The sequence below is a fragment of the Lepus europaeus genome, chromosome X, assembly GCF_033115175.1.
Source record: "Lepus europaeus isolate LE1 chromosome X, mLepTim1.pri, whole genome shotgun sequence".
NCBI classification, from domain to species: domain Eukaryota; kingdom Metazoa; phylum Chordata; class Mammalia; order Lagomorpha; family Leporidae; genus Lepus; species Lepus europaeus.
Window position 1 is genome coordinate 120,934,509 of NC_084850.1, and position 24,003 is coordinate 120,958,511.

Below are 24,003 nucleotides of genomic sequence, written 5' to 3' on the forward strand. Positions count from 1 at the left end.
AACTTTTCAATAGTCTATAATCTCAATAGAGAGACATTTCTTTGTTCTGTTGGAGCATATACGAAATCACAACTTGTGAGTCTTTGCCCCACTCCCCAGTGAACGTACACAAACATTTTAGCAGGTGCTCTTGGGCACCAAGTTAGTTACCTTGGAGAGATACAGACAGAGTCAGGAGAATTATGGTGATGATTACTTTCTCTTTTCTTAGAAAAGCTGGCATATCTGCCAGAGAGACATTTTTTAAAATATTTATTTATTTGAAAGGCAGAGTTACAGAGAGAGATATCTTCCATCTACTGCTTCACTCCCTAAATGGCCTCAATGGCAGGAGCTGGGCTTATCCAAAGCCAGGAGCCAGGAGCTTCTTCCAGGTCTCCCACATAGGTGCAGGAGCCCAAGCACTCAGGCCATCTTCTGCTGGTTTACCAGGTGCATTACCAGGGAGCTGGATTGGAAGTGGAGCAGCTAGGGCCATATGGTATCCCAGAGCTGCAGACAGCGGCTTTACCTGCTATACCACAATTGCAAGGAATTTAAAAAATTTTTAATTTATTTATTTCTCTGCTACTTGAAAGAGGGAGAGAGAGAGACAGAGAGGGAGAGAGAAAGATTGAGATTTGAGATTCCATCCACTGGTTTATTTCCCAAATGCCCACAATATCCAGGATTGGACCAGGCCAAAGCCTGGAGCCAGAAACCACATCCAGATCCTCCACACAGATGGAAAGAGCCCAAGCACTTGAGCTATCATCTACTGCCTTCTGAAGATGCATTAGCAAGAAGCTGGATTGGAACTATAGGTGCCTGGACTGGAATTGGCACTACAATATGGGATGCAGGTGTCCAAACAGGGGCTTGACCCCCTGTGCTAAGACATCTGCCCCATTCCCATCAGGGAATGAAGGTTATTCTGGGACTTCTTTGCCACAGGGAGCAGGTAGAACCTTTATGGAAGGAAGCAGGCAAGAGCTAGACAGCAGCTCCAGATCCAGATTTGGGCACAAGGGCCCACTGGCCAGACTCAAGCAAACAGCAGAGTAATTTGTGAATTGCTGAGTGTAGGGTATGTGCCAATTCCTGGGCACTGACTGCAGACACTGTGGAGCAGTAAGAAGAGATTGAATCAAAAGAGAACATTTGCCTCATGAAAGAAGGAATGGCACAATGTGAACTCTAAGCAGATTCAGACCAGGCTTCTAATTCTGACACTTAGGATTCAAGTGAAGTCAGAAAAATGCAAAAATCTATGGGGCTTTGTGAAGTGAGCTGGAGAAGGCCTGTCATCAAGGATTCCTGGGGTGTACAATATAAGAATGTTCCTGGCACAGTACCTGGAATTTATGGCATCTTTAATAATTGGCAATTATTACTGTGTCATTTTGACCTCAGAACCTACCAAAATCTGCTCTGTGACTTTTTAAAAACAAAAATATGTCAGAGAATATGCAGCACTCTATGATGCGGCACACAGATCAGCCAAAATGTTGCTTATAAAATAAAACTTAAGTTATATACTATATATAACTTTTTGAGGATATCTTATTTATAATGAGTATGGGCTACAAGAATTTGTGTCACCTTTCCAACACTTTACCCCTTCAAGTTTCCTCACCTCACAATCTACACGTACATTATCTTCCAGAAAAGTCCCTGTCCAAGGAGTACACCTGGGGTGTGGAACATTACATCCAAAAGCCATAACAATAATACAAGTTACAGCAACAATCTATAAGAGATAATATAGACTAACCCAAACCTGATTGGTTTTTATTTACTATTCCTGGACTAAGGTCTTTGCATGAGTCTAAGTGTGGTTTCATAACCAAGTCCAGTGTGGTCAGTGGCTATGGCTACCTTTCAAGGCAAAGCCAGCAGGCAACTCAGTGCATACCCAACAAGCTGATTGGTTGGTCACCACTGCAAAGGTATCCAGTCCATCAGGATATTTTAGCCATCGGGCTGTATCCATCTGATTGGGGCAGAAGTCCAATAAAGTCTATTTGCTACCTCTCAAGAGGTGACTCTAGATGGCTCAGCAAAATGAATATAATTGCTTTCAAATCCATAAAAGAGTCACAGGTTAATCTTATTAAATCATGACATAAGGTGGTGCTGTGCCATTGCCACAAGGCTGACTGCTCAACCAGTGACAACCATTGCTTTGGGTTTAGCCCCAAGAGCAGGATTTTGTCCAGCCCTATATCCCATAAGTGGGTGAACTCAGAAGTCTTGAACAACTTCAGAGGTTTAGTATTGTCCTCACCACCAGAGTACTCAATCATTACAATTGCCAGGTTGTCTCCAGCACTGGATGCAGCCAAGGGTTGACGACCCCTCCTCCCAGGACATAGATGACATTTTCTTCCGTCTCTACCTCCCATCAGCTGTATGGCCTTTTCTCCATCTCCATCAGCTGCTTTGGGGCTGCAGCAGTTGCAGCATCACCCTCTGCGTGCTGCCCAGGCTTTGGATCTTGTCTCTCAGGTGGTCGTGGCCCACTGCCTTACAAAGATCTGAAGGCCCAGGTGGTCCTCACCTTAGATGCTCTGGTTGGGTACCTAAATGGTTTTCTTAGAAGAGTGTTCACCCTCTCCGTTACATAGGTCTTTGTGCAGGTCTGTCTGTGCCATTGCCAGTGTAGCCACCATCCAATCCCCACCATGGGGAGGGAGTGCAGCGCCGACTTTTGTGAGGCCTCAGGCTCCTGCCTGGCACTGGCACTGAAGCCCCTAGTGGGTACATCCAGCCCTGTGCCCAGTACCAGGGAGAATTCAGCCTGTAGTCCTTGCATAACTGAATGGAACCGCCCCACTGAGGGAGAACATGCTGCAAGTCTGGGTGCTGGAACCCAGGGCTCTTAAAGGGTTATGCCATGGATCCTACTGCAGGGACAAAGCCAGTAGGAATGTGCAGAGGACAGAACATCCCTCCCTGTTGCCCACAAATATTCTCAAGAGTCTGGAACTTACAGCCAAGGGTGCTGAGATCAGCGGCCTCACCCACCCTCACAAGCTGCCATCAGCTTTTCTTGTAGCAGGCATTTTTACCTTTCTCTAGGTCTTTGGTTCCTTTTCCCGGGTGTTGCAGCTCCCTTACTTGTTGCTTCATTAGGGCTGATTCAAGGTCTCTCATTGCCACTCCCACAGCTGCTCCAGCTGCCACTTCATTCCTCCCACCCCTTCCTCAGAAGGAAGGGAGATGGAGTGTGTGGCCTTGAAGCTCCTCATGGCTGCTCTCAGTTTTGGATTTTTTTTCATTTTTTTTCTCCCTGAGGTGTTTTCCAGCTCTTTTCTTGGCGTTTTGTCTTCAACTCAACATTATCCTTTACCCACAAGGCATTGAGAAGGACTCACACCACAGCATCAGCTGTCGTCTGGGTTTCCCTCTGATCCATTTCTGCTTCCTCTAAGGCAGCCAGCAGGCCCCACTGCCTCCAGCCCACAAGCCAATTAGGAAGACCCACTTGGTGGCCCCCGAGGTAATGTCTTCTCTGTACCAGTGGGGGCCACCTACTCTAGCCCACTCCTGGGAGTCACGTCAGCCCATAAGGCCACAGCCACAAAGCACCATATACTTGTGGCTAGCCACTCCTGAATTCTAGCCTCCAAGGGAGCAAACGATTCTGTACTAGCCAGAAAGGAAACTTGCCAACATCTAAGTGTATGCCCAGGGCTTAGGGCCCAGGACAAGCAGATCCAGATTCCAACAGGTCAGAGAACAACTCAGAGACGTTTATGTGTTTGTACCTGCTTTACTCACAGTAGTGGTGAGAAATGCACAAGGAACAGCCACTAGCCCCCATGGCAGTGGGGCTATGGTACATAGCCGCCTTTATGTCTGTGGCAGCAGACTCACACACACACACACACACACACACAGTGACATCTATGTGCATTCACATATAGCCACGTCCACGTGTCAATATCCATCCACCAGCAGCCACTTTTACCCATGCCCCCTCCCAGTTGTTTATATGGGCCTATACACATTGTGGCTCAGGGCCAAATGATTACATTAACGCAGTTGTCGGCAGCTAGCAAGCAGGTGAGCCTGTTACCATGACAATGGCTGCCATAGAGGAACACACAGAATGGTGAGGACACTTGGTATCTTCACCTTCCCAGCAGGGTCACTGCCACCTATGTGGGATATTTAGATACAGTTCCCAGCTCCTGGCTTCTGTCTGGATCAGCCCAGGTCATTGTGGCCATTTGGGGAGTGAACCAGCAGATGGAAGACCTCTTTCTCTATCCCCATCACTCTGCCTCTCAAATACATACATCTTTTTTAAAAATCCCATACTAGAGTACCAGAGTTCAGTTTCAGGCTGCAGATCCTGACCCCAGCTTCCTGTTTGCCAATGCAGACCCTGGGGAGCACCAGTGATGGCTCAATTACTGAGTCCCTGCTACCCATGTGGGATACTTGAATTGCGTTCCAGGCTCCTGCCTTTAGCCTTCACCTTTACAGACATTTGGAGAATGAACCAGTGGGTGGGAGCTGTTTCTCTCCCCCACCCCTGTCTCTCAAATAAATGAATACTTTTAAAAACCTGGCCTTCACTTAAAGAGCTTGCCAAAACATGCTTCGGACAATCTAATAAAATGCAGTGGGCATTTTAAATGTAGAGAGCTTTGTCTCTTCCACACCAGAGCAAATACTGTCAGCAGAATGCCTTCTGAGCACACTCATGTGGGGTGGTATCAACATTTCTCAGAAACTCCCAGAACCTGATGTGCATGAAACACATCGTTTGTGCACTGTGCTTAATTACACTGGGCAAAGGACACTTTGAAAAAGACGCAGGACACCTTCCAGGCATTAATCTTTTAACTCTAGACACACCTTTTTGAGAATCTGGCCTGACTGCCATTGCCATGGCCTCATCTAAGCCACCATTCAGCTTAACTTAAAAGTGACTCACATTTAAGAGTTTAGTTTCCCTAGGCCCCCAAATCACTTGCCTCAAGACATTTTTCACTTGGTTACTGTTATATTATCTCCCACGTTCTTTTGACTTGTTCTTTACATTTTATGGTCTAATCTCACCATTTTTTTTTTACATGACAGCTGTTCTTAGAATTCAGTGTACACGAGTGGGTCTTGATTAGCCAGATATCCCCAGTACTAGTACCATTACCAGTACAGCTGGAAGTTGAAGCTTGGCACTTCTCAAATCTGCTTCACTTCCTTAAATGTGAAAAGAGCTATGGCTGCATCACCAGGGGGCTCTAAAAGGGAGTTTTGCCTAGGCAAATAGGACCATCCCTAATTTCTCCAGAGAAGCAGAACACCTGCTAAGAGTATCCTTGGTTAGGCTGGCTGGTGATCTCGGTCTTCTCAAGAAAAGAGTTCAGACGATAACTAATGAAGTACACCTGACAGATAAAGAAGGGCACTGAGGCAGAAAACTGAGTGTCTGCCTTCGCACAGACTGGAGCTTTTTGTGCATACAGGGCGAACTTCGGATTTTTCTTCCCCAGTCTCCTGTCTGGAATGCTACCATAAAGAAAGCTTCCCAGGCATGGGACCCCACTTAGAGTATTATCAGACAGGAGGGTCCCTGGGTGCAGGATCTCCCCTACATTGTTATCAGACAGGAACAGGAAGATTCCAGAGTGCAGGACCTCTCCTATGATGTTGTTGGGCGGGACTTCCGATATGCAAGTGTTGGGTTGGTTTCAAGGCATCCAGGTCTAGTAACCTCAGAAACTTCCTTTCTTCTTCACACACAGGCCCATGTCTGTCTCCCTGCCTAACAGTACTGAGTCTTCCAAAAAGCAAGTGCTTGAGTAATGTTTGCGAAACAAATGAGACAGTTTTCAAGAAGTATAATTTATTAATTTCTCCAACATTCTTGAATAAGTTAATCATATCCAAGTATATAATTCTTACTTTTACAAAACAGACTGAAAGTGAAATGGAATGCAAAAGTTATCATCTTTTACTTTTTTCTCTTTCTAATTCCAACCATTTTACTACTTAATCCTTTCACATTTCCATTAGTATTTTATCTTGCTTGGCATCACTAAATAAAATGGGAGTTTTCCTAATTTATTACATAAAATAGGAAAATTCATACTTTCAAAACATTTTAAACATCAATAAATGTATGACTTATATCACTCATAAATTTGAATTCAGAAGTTATATAAACTTTCAATTAAAAGATGCAACATTTAAACAAATTTCCAAGTTACCACACAAAACAGGAACATAGGAACACAGCATCTCCCGATACTTTACTAGTGAGAACATTAATTCATGAACTGTCCTCTTCAAAAATAGTAAAGTATCTTCTTTAGCCTTTACTTGGGGCAAGGAAGGCTGCTGGTCAAGGCCTTGGAACGTGCTCTGGCCAAGGCACTAATGCGAGCCCTGGCCGCAACTCTGGCTTGGGCTCTCTCTTCCTCATCTTGCAGTGCCTCTTCATACCAGACTGGGAAGGCACTGGGCACGGTATCATGAATCTTGGCCAAAAACTCAAGGACTCTCATCTTGCTGGTTTCAGCATAAGATCTTGGACCCCACAGCAACTCATAGCGTGGAGGATCACTGTCGGGCACCTGGCGGTACTCCAGGTACCTATCCTGCACCAAATCTTCGGTAACGAGCTTCTTGGGATCCCCAAAAATGAAGTGAATGCTATCTTCATATACGCCCATCATATTCAGCACTTCCCAGACTTGCTCCTCGGTGGCACAGTTGCCCTTTGTGAAGATCACACCCAAGATAATCATCAGCAGGCCTGTCTTCGGCACACCTCTGTTATCAGTCACTCTTGCGTTGTAGTTTGGCTCCAATTTGTTGACCAGGACATAAATGCTTCTGTTGGGATCCACTTCTTTAATATCAAGGCCAAAGACCAGCTCCAGGCGTTCTGAGGCTTTCTTCAGGATCTCAGGGAAGTGATGCTTGTACATCTGGATTACATTTTTCAGCATGTCTGCCTTGGTAACAGACTCTCTCACTTGATACTTGTAGAGCAGGTAATGCACCAGCATGGCAACCCTCTCAGCTAGAGGGCCACTTTGCAAGTGCTTCATGGCAGCCCGGGCCTGTGAGGCACTTGGCCTTTCTCTACCTGGGTTGTTGGTGCCTTCTTTAGATCTTGCGTATGAAACAACTGCAGCAGCACCAGTGGCCATTTCAGGCTCTTGCTCATTGCTGGGTGCTGCAGCACCAGGTAGCTCTTCGATAACATCTTCGGTATTGGAAGCTGAGAAAGAGGGCGATTCTTCTTCCTCCACTACAGTGGCCTGAGCGTGTTCCACACTCTCCTGTTGTCCTCGTGCCTGGCGACGTTTCTCACGGGCACGTTGCTTACTCTTCTGACCCCGGGGCATGATGACTTTGGTCAGAGATGGCAGGCAGGAGGATGGGACAGATGGCAGGAGATGCAGTGGCCTGGAACAAACAGGATGGGATGGTGTGATCCCTGCTTCAGCAGAGAGATACTATGTTGGCTCTCAGAGGCCACCTCCACAGGTTTCCTCGAGGGCACTTCTCAAGGAACACCCGAGACTTCACTCCTCTGATGTGCCTTTTCCTTACAGAAATAATTACAGGGTGCCTTAGGCTTCAGTTGTCCAGCCTGACCTGCGTTTCACTGGGGGCTGACAGTATCTGGTAGGTCCAGACCCTGTGGCAACACTGCTGTTCTGGGGTTGGGGATATTTTTTTTCAACATACACTTAGGAGCATTTGAGAGGAAATCTCATTTGATCCTATATGCTTGGGGACACTCTGGGATGGCAGCAATGGCAGAGTTCTGTGAGACCCTTTTTATGCCGGGGTAATTAGACCGATCAGTCCTCACACTCACTCCTTATAGGACCTGATTCTCCTTTTCCCAGCTGACCTGAGAACTACCCCTTAAAAGCAAGGCCTTCATATTCCCGAGACTCCGGAAGAGGAAAATAGTGAGGCCACAGAATAACATACTTTCGCTAAGGCCCCCGTTAGGAAGGGCAGCTTGTGTAGGTCTCTGCAAAACCCCCAGGGTCATCTCAATATTCAAGTTCATGGCCCCCTTTAGCTATACTGCCTGGTACCATCCCCTCTGCAGACTGGGGGTCTCTACCAATCAGACCAAGACTTGCATTCACTTGATGTCACAAAGTATGCAGGTGTGTGTATGGGGGGGGGGTACTGACTGACAGAATGAGATATTCCCAGGGCTTCCCCAGACTGTCCACAAAGGCAGGATCTGCAGCCCTCAGTCTGTACTTGGGATCCCAGAAGAGACTGGGATCACCTCCCTTCAATGACCCACTGCTGCCCTGTCAGACCAAGTCACCCTTCTGACTACTAAGGATTAAATAAAGTATACCTTTACCAGAAAGCCATGCTGATGAGCCATTAGGGCTCCTAGCGGGCAGTGGTACTCTGTGGGCCCCAATTGTACTGGGTGAAAAAGTCCCTTCAGCCTCTGCTCAGAGTTCTAAACTTAACCCCCGGGCAGCCCCAAAACAGCTCCTTCTGCTTGCCTGAATTGTCTAGCCTTAGACCCAGGCTCTTGCGCATCTATGCCACCCTCCCCTCCTCGGACCCCCTCCCCCCACACCTCTCCCCGCGCCTCTTCCCCAACCCTACTTGCAGCTCCCCTCGCTCCTACCCCCCTCCCTCAGACCCCCCCTTCCCGTACCTCCCGCCTCACCTCCCCTTAGTCCCCTAACTCACCTTCCCCTTACTTCTCCCCCTCCCCCTATGCCTCCATGTCCCCCTACCTTCTACTGCTCCGCCCTCTCCCAGCGATCCACCCTCCAGACTCTCTCACCCCCTCCTCCCCGAGGCTCCACCCCCTACCCCACCCCACCTCTTGTAGCACTGCAGATACTACCCCCACAGCTGCCCCCCACTGCGATCCATCGCTCCCTTGCTCCCCCAACCCCCGCCGCAGCTTCTCCTCCCACCTCTCCCCCCTCCTCGCCCCGCCGCTCCGTCTCTTGTCACACCCCCCACCTCCTATTGCCAGCCCCGCCCCACCCCGCCCCGCCATGTTCCCTGCCCCCACGCCTTCGTGGCCCTCTGCCCCCTGCCGGCCTCCACAACTGAGCAGCTAGGCCTTACAGCCACGCCAGGAGCCTCCCAGGGCTGACAGAAAGGCGGCGCTCTAGAAAGTTCTCCACTCTTCCGGGACTTTCTCACCCAGCTCCCATAGGGGGCATTTCGCTGATCGTGAGGCAGACCCCGAGCCGCTAGGGGCAGAAGCGGCGTACGTTTGGCGTCTTCCCAGGCTAACAGTGGTTGCCGTGGTCTGCGCGGATCTTTCCGCTAGCGGGGAGGGCCAGTTTCACTCAATTCATAAGCGGCTGATCATAGGCCTCTGGGTTAACGCCAGTATTCTGGTTCAATTTTTTCAGAGACCCCAGAAGGGGGCTTCGGAGGGCAAAAAAAAAAAATCCAGTGACCCCTGCCTGAGGCTTTTTAAGGCTGGTGGCAGCCGCGGGACTACAGGGCTCTCTTCCCGTGGGTAGACGGTCTCCTGAGACCTCACCCAGTGGTCTTACCGGCTGGCGAGGCCTGGTCTCCTCCGTCCGTCGACTCGACGCTACCCCTCTGGCGCAGCGGTCGGTACTCGAGCAAACTCCGGGAGCGGAAGTCGGGGGGCAGCATATCCGGCGGCTGTTGCGTGGGACCTTCCAAGATGGCCACGGGGGTGGCCCCGTGGATTTGCGGCGAAGCCTGTGCTACCGAATGGGAGGTACCATAAGTTCTCTCCTCGGGGGTAAGTCCGTGTTTTGTACCCTGGCTCACTGTTAAAGTCCGCTGTGGGGAATGTCACCTCCCCGTAAGCTCTGGACAGTTTCGAAACTTGTACCCTTAGAAAGAATGAGGTTGCTTCCCATCCGTGATGTGCGATGGCGAGACTGCGGCACAAGGTAGGGGGCTCGGGACAGATGCTGAGCCGGAACAGAAAATTCAGAGTGACCCTCCTGTCTCTTCACTAGCCAAATTTAGACGTGTGGGAATTTTCCCGAAGATACGCTTTCTGTAGAGACTTGCATAATTTTCTGAGACTCAGATTTGATTTTATTTAGCATTGTGTTGTACTATATAGTGAAATTCACTTTAATTTTCACTCGCATTATAGCAACAGATGTATTATATACATGCTCTATTATTTGTCCACCAAGGCTCTTAGTTTTACTATGGTAAAACATTACAAATGACTCATTTTAATTATTCATTGCTTTTTCTTGGGTTTTCTAAAAGGATTATATTTCGCCAAATAATTTCTATTCCTTTTTGATACTTCTGGAATCTTTTTTTTTGTTTTTATATTATGCACATGTATTCTGGTAGCGTACTGCTATGTCGTGTTTTTTACTTTAATGGAAATGCTCCTAACATATACATTTTGGAAAATAGGAGTCAGTTTGCTAAATGCTGTTGAATGTGTTTGTGTTGATTGTTTTTTTCCAAAAGCTTTTTCTGTACCTTAGAAAATGTTCAAATGCCTTTAAAAATCTCCTCTCTTAATATGGTAGCATGTTAGGCAGTTTTTCCTTTGCGTCAATAGCATTTTTACATTCCTTGGGCACAGAATGTATTCACTGCTATCTTGGAATTGCCATGTATGTAACATGTCCTTTGTCTCTGTGTGGATGCACTTGGCTCAAGTGTCCTTTTTTTTTTTTTTTTTTCAAAAAATTTATATTTTATTTCTTTGAAAGACTGGTTCACTCTCCAAATGGCTGCAATGGCCAGGGCCAGGCCAGGTCAAAGCCAGGAGCCTAGATCTGCAGCTGGGTCTCCCACACAGGTGCAGGGGCCTAAGCACTCAGGCCATCTGCTGCTGCTTTCCAAGGCACATTATCTGGGAGCTGGATCAGAAGTGGAGCAGCCAGGACTCCAACCAGCTCCCATATGGGATGCTGGTGTCCCAGGTGGCAGCTTAACCTATTGTGCCACAACGCAGGCCCCTTTCATTTGCAATTTCAAATTTAATGGTTATATGTATTCTTTTTTGTTGCTTTTAATCTTCATTTTTACTTTTTATTTTTGAGATAACTTGTTTTTAATTTACATTATAGCCAGAGGCTTAATGTTACACTAAATAGTTAAAGAAATAAAAAGTAAACAGACCACATTACTTCTGAGTTTATTAGGTGAAATATATCTTCACATAGAAAGCATTCTTTATCTGCCATGTGGTAATGCTATTTCTTGTGTTCTTATATACTTTAAATTCTTTCTTTTTGTACAATATTATTTAACTGGTATCACTTATTTTTTCTTTTGTGATTGGTGATAGCTATAAAATTGTCCACTTTATATTTTTTCAAAGAATTTGTTTTTGTTATTTGGCTCCACTGTCTTATTCAGAGTTTCTGTATTTATATTCATTAATTTCTATATTCTACTTCTTCTGATTTAATATGTTATTGTTTTCTAGTTTCTTGAATTTTTGCATGTTTAAAATTTTTTTGGATTTTTTTTCTAATCTATTTAGAGCTATAAATATCCCTCTGAGTACTGTGTGAACTGTTTCTCACAGAACATATTAAAGAGCTTTACGTGTAGTGCATGAATATTTTATAGTTTGAATATATGAGGGTACTTCAAAAAGTTTGTGGAAAATAGAATTAAGACATAAGTTTATTTTGGTGCTTTTTTTTAATCTATACATTTTTTAATCTATACATTTTCTTAAGAAGCATTTTAAAAAGTTTATTTATTTATTTGAAAGTCAGAGTTACAGAGAGAGAAGGAGAGACAGAGAGGGAGATCTTCCATCTGCTGGTTTACTCCCCAGATGGCCACAATGGCCAGGGCTGGGCCAAGCCAAAGCCAGGAGCTTGTAACTTCATCTGGTCTCCCATGTGGGTGGCCAAGACCCAAACACTTGGCACATCCTCCGCTGCTTTTCCTAGGCTATTACCAGAGAGCTGCATCAGAAGTGGAGCAGCTGGGACATGAAATTGTGCCCATGTGGGATGTAGAGTCATAGGCAGCAACTTTACCCCCTATGCCACAAAGCAAGCCCCCATAATATGCATTTTAAATGAACTTTTTTGAATATTTGTTGTAAAAATACAAATATAGAATAAGAATAGAATGAAAAGAAGATTAAGGAAAAAATGAATATCCAATAAGCTTTATTTTGATAATGCTTAATTATGTACTTTAATTCATTGATAAACATAGGTCAAATATTTGAATAATTATACTGCATTTATGCTTTTCATATAATTGATGACATTGTTTATATATTCTTTTTTTAAAGATCTATTTATTTATTTGAAAGGCAGAGTTACAGAGAGAGGGAGAGAATGAGAGAATCTTGCATCCATTAGTTCATTCTCCAGATGACTGCCATAGTCTGAACTAGGCCGGTCTGAAACCAGGATCCAGGAGCTTCTTCCAGGTCTCCCACGTGGGTGCAGGGGTCCAAGCACTTGGGCCATCCTCCATTGCTTTTCCAGACACATTAGCAGGGAAGTGAAGCAGCCAGGACACGAACCAGCACCCCTATGGGATGCCAGTGAAGCAGGTTTTGGCTTTACCTGCTACACAACAGCGCCAGCCCTTATATATTCTTTTTTAATATGCATTTTATTTATTTGAAAGACAGAGTAACAGAGAGAGAGAGACAGAGAGACAGACAGAAAGAGGTCTTTCATCTGCTGGTTCGCTTTCAAATGATCATAACTACCCAGGCTGGGCCAGGTCAAAGCCAGGAGCCAGGAATTCCTTCTAGGTCTCCACTTAGGTAACAGGGGTCCAACTACTTGGGCTATGTTTTGCTGCTTTCCCAGGCACAATAGCAGGGAGCTGGATTGGAAGCAGAGCAGCCAGGATTTGAGCCAGTACTCCAGAGAAGGGATGCCAGTATCACAGGCAGTGGCTCGACACACTGCACAACAAAGCTGGCCCCATTCTTTATATATTCTTCAATTGATCTCAATCTCAATATCAGTTGTTTTAGAGATCACTTACTCTTTATTCTGTAATTGATTTCTAATATATTTGGTCATAGATAACCAATTCCCAAACCTAACAAAAATATGCTTTGCAATTAAGGCTATATAAGTTCTAGGTGAGTAACTTTTTGAAGCTCAAATTATTACAAAATAATCTGGTAGTTTACCCATATAAAATGTTACTAATAAACATTCATTATTATCACAAAGGAATCTCATTACTGCCTAATTATAATAAAAGTCTAAGAAATATCCAACATGTTAAACAGACAAGAATAATAAGCTAATTTAAGACAAATAAATGTTTATGTGAACTAAATTAATTATACATAGAAATTATAAGGCATAAGCCTCAAAGAAGGGAGTAAGATATAGTACAGGAGAAATTTATACATTGCCTAGCCTTTGTCTAGAAGGACTAGCTTTTTAGCTGTTCATTTCATAAGGAGGTGGCACTTTGCCCAAAATTAGTCACTGTGGCTTATTTATGCAACTGATGTGGTTATTCTCAGAGAGATCAAATTTTGATATTCACATTGATTTTATAATCATGAACCAGCTATTATGGTCTAAGATGATTTTGGCAAGTCTTTTGTGCAACAGGCATCTTTACCCCTCTCTGCTACTTGGGCTGCACCTGAAATTTATATTTAATCAGTGGGCTTATAGTCCCTACTTTACTGAAAGTGTCTTGAGCCCTAACAGTTTTACACATTATTAATCTCTGCCCCATTTAAAATATACTTACTTTAATTGTATTTGAGACAGAGCGCATGCATGGACACACATACCAACACACACACACATACAGAGAGAGAGAGAGAGAGAGAGAGAGAGAGAGAGAGAGAGAAGCGAGAACGAATCTGCCATCTGCTGGTTCACTTCCCAGATGCACAAAACATCCAGTGCTGGGAAAGGCTTCTGGAAGTCAGGAGACAGGAACTTTATCTGAGTCTCCCATGTGGGTGCCAGGGACCCGTGCTTTTGAGTCATCATCTGCTCCTTGAAGGGAATGCGTTATCAGGAAGCTGGAATCCGAAGCAGAGCCAGGATTTGAACCAGGCACTCCAATATGGGATGAGGGTGTACCAAGTGAGTTCTTAACTGCTGTGTGTATTTCCTGTCCCTGACTCATTTTTAAAGTGTTAATCAATTACTGGTTTCCATATTTGTTTCCAATTATTAGACCTGGGGATGAGTTGAGATTCGTGGCAATACAGAGGTAGTTTTAAAGGGGGAAAAGAATGCTTTCATCATCTTATAATTTAGGCATATCATCTGTCATAATTTTTAGTTTGTATTTTTAGTATGCTTCTAGAAATTAGGAAACACATTAGCATTGCCTTTTTCTAAGTTTCTAAGTCTAAGAACAGGAATAATAGAACAGGAACTACAGACTTAAAACATCCTCAAAAACTAATACTCCTAGGACTGCAGTGAATGTTCCAAAATCTATTTTCTCATGTATATGTATGTCTGGGTTTTAAAGTTCCAATCTGGGGGCCAGAGCTGTGGCATAGTGGGCTAATCTTCCACCTGCGGCGCTGGCATCCCATGTGGGCACTGGTTCATGTCCCGGCTGCTCCTCTGCTGGGGCCCCTGCATGTGTGTGAGAGATCCCAAAGAAGCTCCTGGTTCCTGGCTCCTGGCTTCGGATAGGCCCAGCTCTGGCCATTGCAGCCATCTGGGGAGTGACCCAGTGGATGGAGGATTCTCTTTCTTTCTCTCTCTCTCTCTCTCTGCCTCTGCCTCTACCTCTACCTCTGCCTCTGCCTCTTTGTAATTCTGCCTTTCAAATAAGTAAATAAATCTTTAAAAAAAATTCTTCCACAGGGAAGTAGAGATATAGGAAGAGAGACAGAGGGATAGGGGACTTACATTCACAGGTTCACTCCCAAATGCCACAACAGCCCTCATTCAAGCTGGGGGCTGGATGCAGGAGCCAGAAACACAATCCAGATCTCTGATGTGGATAGCAGGAACACAAGCACTTTGAGCCATTATTGCTGCCTTCCCGGGTCTGCAGTCACAGGAAGGTGGAGTCAGGAGGTGTCATGGCCTGGTACCAAACCCTGGAAGTCTGATGTGGAACTTGGGCATCTTAACTTGAATTTTACCCTCTAGGACAAATACCCACCCCTCAATGCAAGTTTCGAGTACATAAATTTGTATTCTAAGATTAAAAAATACATATTTTTTTCTTTGACAAGCTCAATGTCAGAGACTTAGAGGGAGAAATAGAGAGGCAAGAGTTATCAAGAGCAAGAGAGAGAGAACTTCCATCCACTGCCTCATTGCTCAAATGGCCATAAATGCTGGGGCTTGGCCTGCCTGAGGCCAGCAGTTGGACATTCCATCTGGGTCTCCCACAAGTTGACAGAGGCCCATATACTTGGCCCATCATCTGATGCCTTCCTGGGTTCCTTAGCAGGAAACTGGATCAGAAGTAGCAAGCCCAGAACCTCAACCAGCATTCCCATAAGCGATGCTGTTGTTGCAAATGGCAGTGTAATGGAGTGTGCCACTCTGCTGGCCCTGGTTCCTAGCTTATAGTTTTTCATGCTACTTAACCATAGAAGAACAGAGGTTAAAAATTCAAATAAGTAGCTAGCAAAGTTGCTTAGAGGGATGTTGCTTAAATACTCACATGTATTTTCAAATACTATATTTATATATAATTTATAAATATTACTATAATATATTATAAATTGTATATTATATAGAATATGCTGATAGTACTCACATTTATTGACTTTGTATTTTTTCCTTTTAAAAGTTTTATTTGTTTTAGTTTATTTTAAATGGAGAGGGGGAGAGAGAGAGAGAGAGAAAGAGAGAGGGGAAGAGAGGGATCCATCTGCTGTTTCACTTTTCAGAAACCCACAACAGCTGTGCCTGGGTCATGCCACAGCCACAAAGTCAATGTGGATCTCTCACATGTTTGCAAGGGTCCAGTATCTGATTGTTCCAGCACATTGGTAGGAGCTGGAATCAACCACAGCTAAGACTGGAGCCAGACACGCGGATATGTGATACAGGTACATCAAGTGGCATCTTAATCACTGAACCATTCCTGTCCCCTGACAAAATTCATTTAAAGTAAAAAACGAGCTTAAGAAGTGAAAAAATATGTAACACAGGACAGCATTGGGGCACAACCGGTTCAGCCACTGCTTGTGACATCTGTTTCCCGTTTCTGAGTGCCTGTTGGAATCTTTTCTGCTCTGCTTCTGATCCAGGTCCCTGCTATTATTCCTGGAAGAGCAGTGGAAAGCAGCCCATGTCCTTGGGCTGGTCTCAGTCATGTTTGAGACCTGGCAGCTCTGCCAAGAGTTGGATCACTGGAAATGGACCTGCCCTGGAGTCGAAGGATGCCCAGGTCAGAGCCACAGATCTTATTGGCTCTAAGCTGAAAAGCCCTTCACTCAGCCCAACCTCCAAAGTGACCACTGCAGCTGAGGGGATGGTCAAGTAGGGTCAGCAACATTGCAGGCAGAACTGTAAATTTCTTGTTAGAGATGCCCCCTGCCTTTACCTGGCCAGCTCTCCTCCCAGGCCAGCCAAGTAATGAAAGTCAACAGAGTGCCTTCCCCTAGGAGGTTCACACCTCCCTTAGGATATACCCCATGTGAAGAGATAGATAGGTCTGGGCCTCTGAATTTACAAGGCCTAAAGCCCACCAGATTATTATCAAGCCGCTTCTGTCAGGTTCTATTTGCCTCTCAATCAGAAAACTTAATTGTAGCTTAGACAGCACCTTTCTTAGCTCCTCTAATAATGACTCTGTCCTTTGTTCTAGGCCCTGTCTAGTGCACTTGGGCCTCATTCCTTTGTAATCATAACCTCTACTCTACCACCAATGGCTCTACTCCCAACATGTGTGTACTGATGGTCCTCTTCCCCACTTAATGCTGTATAATTGTTCAAACCTGGTAAATGCCACTCTTAGGATCATTGGTTACTATCCTCACTCTCTCTTTTATGACCTTGTCTAAATATGATCAGAGTCGGAAAACTTGGAAGGCTTCCATAGCCTTGGCAACTCATGACGACAGCCTAAGATGGTTACTGGCGCCATAAACTAGAGTGTCAATTTGTTGGGTCAACAACAGGAGCCACTGTGCACTTGCTCCTCATGTGGGATCTCTGTCCTTAATGTGCTGTACATTGTGATTTAATGCTATAACTAGTACTCAAACAGTATGTTTCACTTTGTGTTTCTATGTGGGTGCAAACTGTTGAAATCTTTATACTAAATTGATCTTCTGTATATAAAGAGAATTGAAAATGAATCTTGATGCAAATGGAAGGGGAGAGGGAGCGGGAGGGGGGAGGGTTGCGGGTGGGAGGGAAGTTATGGGGGGGGGAAGCCATTGTAATCCATAAGCTGTACACTGGAAATTTATATTCATTAAATAAAAGTTAAAAAAAAAAAGATTTATTTTATTTATTTATTTGAAAGGCAGAGTTATATAGAGAGAGGAAGGGACAGGCAGAGAGATCTTCTATCCTCTGGTTCACTCCCCAAATGGCTGCAACAGCTGGGGCAGAATCAGGCCAAAGCCAGGAACCAGGAGCTTCTTCCAGGTCTCCCACATGGGTGTGGGGGCCCAAACACTTGGGCCATCTTCTACTGCTTTACTAGGAGCATTAGCAGGGAGATGGATGAGAAGTGGAGAAGCCAGAGTTTAAACTCATGCCCATATGGAATGCAGGTGCTGCAGACACCTGTTTAACCCACTGTGCTACAGCACCGGCTCCAAGAGGAATCTTTTTAAAAATATTTATTTTACAGTGAATAAGGGAGAGAGAGAGTGTCAGAGACAGAGAGAGTGAGCACTCATTCATTAATTCATTCCCTCAGTGCCACAGTATTCTTGGTCTAGGCTAGGGGCTGAATCCAGGAGCCAGAAACTCAGTTCAGGTTTCCCATGTGGGTGCAGAAGCACAACCAGTTTGAGTTATCACTGCTGCCTCCCCGGGGTCTGCATTAGCAGGAAGGTAGAGTCAGGAGCCAGAGTCTGGTATCAGACCCAGGAACTCTGATATTTCACTTGGGCATCTTAAGCTGAATCTTTTTTGTTTTAATTTACTTATTTGAAAGTCAGAGTTACCCAGAGAGAAGGAGAGGCAGAGAGAGAGAGAGAGAGGTCTTCTATCAGCTGGTTCACTCCCCAATTGGCCACAACAGCCAGAGCTGTGCTGATCCGAAGCCAGGAGCCAGGAGCATCCTCCGGGTCTCCCACGCAGGTGCAGGGACCCAAACACCTCACCATCCTCCACTGCCTTCCTAGGCCACAGCAAAGAGCTGGATCGGAAGTGGAGCAGGAAGATCCCGAACCGGCGCCCATATGGGATGCTGGCACTAAAGGCGTTGGCTTTACCCGCTATGCCACAGCACCAGACCCTTAAGCTGAATCTTAACCACTAGGAGAAACAATCCAATGCAAATTTTGAGTAGAATTAATTTGTTTCTTATCTTTTAGAAAATGTATTTATGTATTTGAAGGCTTTGAAGACACAGTGACACAGTTTGAGAAGGATAGATAGACAGTAACACACACAAACACATGCACAGAGAGAGAGAGAGAGAGAGAGAGAGCGAGAGAGCGCGAGAGATTTGGCTCACTCCCCAAATGGCTATAAATGCTGTGGCTGGGCCAGGTGGAAACCAGGAATTTGGCACTGCATCTGGATCTCACACATAGGTAGCAGAGGCCCGTGTACTTGGGCCATCATCTTCTTCTCCATATTCATGAGCAAGAACCTAGATTGCAATTTGAGCAGCCAGGACTTGAACCAGCACTCCTATAAGGGATGCTGGTGTTGCAAGTTGCAGCACAACTCATTATTGGCTCCTGTTCCTGTCTTAAAATCTTTCATGATGCTTAAAAATAGAAGAGGGGAAAATTCGTATAAGTAATTAGCAAATTTGCTTAGACTGGCATTGCTTAAATTTTCATATGTATTTCTTAAATGTTATATTTACATAATTTAGAAATATTATATCATAATAGACTATAAATTGTACATTATATAACTTTCTTACAGTAATGACGTTGTTTTCCTTTTCAGATTTTTATTGATTTATTTTTGTTTATTTGAAAGGAGGAGGGAGAGAGAGAGACAGAGAGACAGAGAGAAGAGAGACAGGGGGAGGTGTTGGGTCTTAGTCCACCCGTACAGGATGGACTGGGTCCGAGGAAAGGTAAGCGCGCCGCTCGCCCGTTCCCCAGCCTCCTGGTCCCGGAGACAATCAGACGCAGCGGGGAGCCAAGTCTAGTAGCAAGGACTCAGTCACCTTTTACATAATAGTACCTTTTATAACACAAAACTGCAGAGTCATTGGGGCAGGGCTAAGGGCCAACCAATCACTTAAAAAATCACCTTATGGGGGGATTTCTATAGGACTAGCCCTATGTCTATACACTTGTTACTAGTTTTGTTACCTCCCCTGATGTTGCGCAGCCAGTTAGTTTTAGTGGTAAACAACTTTGGATTCCGCCCATCTTACTTCCTCTGGGCGCCATCTTACTTGGCTCCGCGTGGCTTCGTTCCGCGCAGCTCGGGCGGGGGCACCCTGGAGCAGCTGCGCATGCGGAGCCCCCGGGCCTGGCCTGGCCTGGCCGCGCTCATGCCCCACAGATTCCCCCTTTTTGTTTTAGCACGCGATCCCTGTCTTAGGTTGCCCCCAGCCGTCCTTGCCCTTACCTGTCATTGGTAACCCAGGCAGCTTGGCCATGAGCCCTGTCTTAGGTTGGTGCAGGACGCTGGGTGCTTTACCCGTCTTGGGGTGTCGCGTGACTTGTAATTATGGGGGCGTGGTGAGCTTTTTCCACCGCCTGTCTTAGGTTGTTCCGGTCCATCCGGAATCTTACCCGTCATTGGCAATGTGGAGAGCACCGGGGGCGCTTCCCTAGTTCAGGGGATCGTAGCCCTCTGTGGCTAGCAGCCTCTAGTAATGAACCTCAACCTGTCTTACCCTTGTTGCCTAAGCCTATTTATTATGCATGGGCCAATAGCAAGGATTAAAAGCAGGGCAAGAAGTAGTCCAAGAAGAGAGAAGAGGTAGGGAAAGAGTCCATTAAGGCTCGTCCAAAAGAGGCTTTCTTGGAGTTCTCTTCGTCTTTTTCAGGTCCTCCTGAAGTGTTTTGATGATCTCGTTTGGGTCATCGAATCCCCCGTCACTAGGCTGGGCACTTCAGGATCACAGCGGAGAGTAGCGTCCACATCATCGCCTGCCTTTGGATTTCGATCTCCATCCATTTTTGGAAGAGGAAAGACAAGGGGATCTCCCTCAGGGGCAAACTGCTCGCTGGGTGGGTTGTTACTTGCATCGGGCATAGGCCTGATATTTCTGGCCAGTATTCAAATTGGAGTCAACTCCCCCTATGGGGAACACACAGCCAAATCCTCTTCCCAACTGAATCAGTGGGTCAGGCCCTCTCCAGAGTCGGGTGAGAGGGTCTCTCCATCTCTGAGGTTTAGGGGTTAAATGTCCCCCATGTTTTTGGAACCTTGACTCCCTTGACCCTTTTGAAAAATTTAAAATATTGATGGTAAACAAGGCCTTATGTAACTGTAGATGGGGGGTAGCCACTCCCCCTTTTTGTTTTAATAACTGTTTTTTGAGGCATTGATGGTTTTTTTTCCACCATAGCCTGTTTCTGTGGGTTGTAAGGAATTTTAGTAGAGTGTTGAATCATTTTACATCTTGGCAGCACTTTTAAACACCCCAATTGGTTATTATCTCTGTAAGATGAGAGATATATCTTTTGATATCTCCAGGGGCCCTTTTGAAGATACCAAAAGTTTAGAGAATTTAGAACTTTGATTTTTAGAAAGTTTGTTAAAGGTGCCAAGAGAATTTAGAGTATCTGGTTAGAATAGAATTTTTTAACATCCTGAAATGATAACCCTTCATTAGACAGGGTGATCTTAACACTTTTAGACCAAATCTAATCATAAAGGTATTTAGCAATGCTTTTCATCAATTTGAACTTAACAGAGACAGTAGAGTACACAATAGATTACCTTGACAGAACATGAATTTTATGTTGTTATTGAATAAACCAGAAATAAACACCTTGAACATAAGAGTTAGTACACAAAATCCGCACATAACTCAGAACTATTTAACAGAGCTAAAAAGGACCTAACTTTAGAAATAGCAGAGTAACCCATTAAGCAGACACTGTTAAAATAGACGTTACAGTTTTTGCAAAAACAGATTCCAAGATTTACGACTTAGACCATTTTTAGATATTTACTAACATTAGTGTACATTTTTTACTTCAACTTTAGGTCAATGTAATTTTGGCATTAGCACATAACTTAAAGAAAACTCTGTAAACAATTTTAAAGTTGTAAACCTTTTAAAACCTTTTATGACTTGCTCACACCTTTTGAAACTTTATACCTGTAGTTACTTTTACATAGTCTTGAATTGTCATGTATGGACAATCTATGAGAATACATGCTAACTCTCTTATCGAATTTAAGATGTGAAAAGTACACAATACATAAGACACTGAGTTATTAATGAATACCACACCATTAACTCCTCCTGGACAGCAAACATGGACACTAGTACATGTTAACAACTTTGAAAAGATCTTAACAATATAAGGGCTTGTATACACAGAATTTACTCTCACTTTTATAAGACCACTCTAGCTGGAAAGCAAAAACATGAATACAGCACAGGTCTGACATTATTTACAACATTTTAATATACTTTGCATAATTTGAATTGACTCAAACAGTTGTTACTTTAACAAATTTAGAGTCCCATTCTTTGAGAGTTCCAGGGATCCTACTGGAAGTCCCAAAGTTGTTAGACTCCATTTGAGAATTTAAACTGTTAGAGAGTCAAACCACTCAGCCAAAAACTAGCACGTATAACCTGAGTATTTTAATCAAAGCTGTGGGGTAGATCTGATCAGAGTTAGGTAATCACTCAAACATTAAAGACAGACAAATCCAATGAAACAGGAAACCTTTAAGACACGTGCAAACTCTCAGATAAGTTAACTACAGCAGCACAGAAAAGAGCTGGTCATCAGCATGGGAGCCCATTGCTTAGGACAGGGAAACACATCTGAAACAAAGCCGCAGGGAATGAGACTTCCTTAGTGCTGGAGAAAAAGTCTTATTAATTGCAAATAAAGACTCATTAGGTTGGAAAGGGTTAATGGATTGAGGTTTTTGTTCTTTTAGGTAAGGCCAGTGGTAGCCAAAGGCATTTTTTCTTCCCCCTCCTAGTGAGGACAGCATTGAATTGTAAATGGAGAGGAACAAAGCAGCCCAAGGACTAGTCTCCCCAGAGTATCAGGCTGTGGCCTGCATGGGTGCAACAGGCTACACTGACTGGAAGAGAGTGCAGAGAAAGGCCATGGTCCCCCATCTACAGGGAAGACTGTGCACGCCGGGGCCTAGCAGGACTGGCTGTGGGGTTGAGTAGGCACGCTGTTTACAAGATGGCGGCGGGCGATTCAAGGGAGGTGAATAACCATAAAGGGGTGGCCACATGGGCGGAATTGGAGGCGCAGTGCGTTGAGGCAGTGTTGGGCTTTTAGGGGTTGCCACCACACCTGAACGTTCCACCTTAGTTTTAACTGCCTCTGGGGATTTATGAGCCTCCCTTAGGCCAGCGCAGGCCTTCAGATGATTAGCATTCATTTCTTCCCAAACAAGCATTTTAACAAACTGATCCCAAAGGTCCCCAGCCAGCAACTTACGATGGAGACTGTGTTCGACCCTAACTACAAAATCTGGCAATGACTCTCCCAGCTTTTGTCGCACCCCTGCGATGGGAGATTCAGTGGGCCCCTCATCCAGCTTGTACCAAGCATTAAGTCCTGCCTGCCTCACTTGTTCATGGTATGGAGCAGGTAGTGCAGCTTGCTGGATCCCCATAGAGAACCCTTCCCCCATCCCAGCCAGCATAGCATATGTAATAGGTATAGCTGGCTGGGCTGCACGGTTAGCTTCGGCACTCACCCGGCACTCCTCCTTAAAGAAGGCACACCACTTTATGAACTGTGAACTTGTGAGGACTGCCTTGGCCACGTCCAACCAGTCCTTGGGGACGCATGGGTGATAGGCTATATCTTGCAGCAGGGTTTGGGCCCAGGGGGAATTTGGCCCATCTTCCACCACTGCCTTGCGAAGCTCCTTTAAGTCCTTCACTTCCCAGGGATACCACTCCAGAGCTCTGTTACCGCCTGGAGCTAAATTAACAGGGTAGGCCTGAGGCAGCAGGTTCCCTGGCCCAGAGTTCACTTCCCTATGCTGCTTTATGTCCACCGGATAAGCTTCCGCAAAGGTCGCCTCATTTCTTTTCTCCCCTCCTGGGCAATCATAAGTGTCCAGATCACAAAGCTCCCTCCATGGCTCTACATAGGGGGAGGCCGCCTCTGCCCCGGGGAGGTATGGGGGTGGTCCCGGCCCTTCTAGGGTGGATGGGCTAGGCGGGACGATTTTTACTTTTGTTTTTACCTCAACAGTTCGTGCCTCCACAGGCTCTCTGCATTTCTGATCAAACTTAGCCCATTCTCTCTCCCCGCCATCTTCCTCTGAGGTTTTAGGCTCTCCCAAGTCCTGCACTTCCTCTTTTTCTCTCTCGCCCTCCGAAGCTAGGGTTATAGCGTCTGGGTGGAAGGATGCTTTAAGGGCAGTATCAAAGTGTCTCTCCCTCTTAAGGGTGAGTTTTTCCACCCATAACCAAGTGTTCCAAGAAAAGAGATTGGCCATCTGAATCCAAAGGGCCAAGGTTATGACAGCTACCCAGACACTTTTTAACATATAGCGTGAGGCCTTTAAGGCCAGGTCCTTTTGGGACGAAACTGCATAAACCATACTAAGGTTTTCACTTACCCTGAGAGACCGCTTAGCCTCGGCCGAAAAGTAACTGTTCATGCCCCACGTTGGGCGCCAGATGTTGGGTCTTAGTCCACCCGTACAAGGATGGACTGGGTCCGAGGAAAGGTAAGCGCGCCGCTCGCCCGTTCCTCAGCCTCCTGGTCCCGGAGATGCAGCGGGGAGCCAAGTCTAGCAAGGACTCAGTCAC

At 45.4% G+C, this 24,003-nt stretch overlaps 2 protein-coding genes across 2 annotated transcripts in view; both read right to left on the reverse strand.

The window, feature by feature from the left end:
- Positions 1-6,311: 6,311 nt before the first annotated feature.
- On the reverse strand, positions 6,312-7,349 carry LOC133752851 (melanoma-associated antigen B10-like). The gene has a single exon (XM_062183138.1). The coding sequence runs from the start codon at positions 7,347-7,349 to the stop codon at positions 6,312-6,314; it is 1,038 nt and encodes a 345-aa protein (XP_062039122.1).
- Positions 7,350-9,118: 1,769 nt separating this feature from the next.
- The window catches only part of LOC133752852 (DDB1- and CUL4-associated factor 8-like), a 68,167-nt gene continuing 53,282 nt past the window's right edge, over positions 9,119-24,003 (reverse strand). The window contains exons 2-4 of the mRNA XM_062183139.1: positions 9,791-9,952; positions 9,516-9,695; positions 9,119-9,279 (exon numbers count right to left, since the gene is read on the reverse strand). Coding sequence (XP_062039123.1) covers positions 9,119-9,279; positions 9,516-9,695; positions 9,791-9,952 — 503 coding nt within the window. The remainder of the gene's footprint in view (positions 9,280-9,515; positions 9,696-9,790; positions 9,953-24,003) is intronic.

Coding starts and splice junctions, on each gene's coding strand:
- LOC133752851 (XM_062183138.1), bottom strand. CDS start 7,349: ATGCCCCGGGGTCAGAAGAGTAAGCAACGTGCCCGTGAGAAACGTCGC.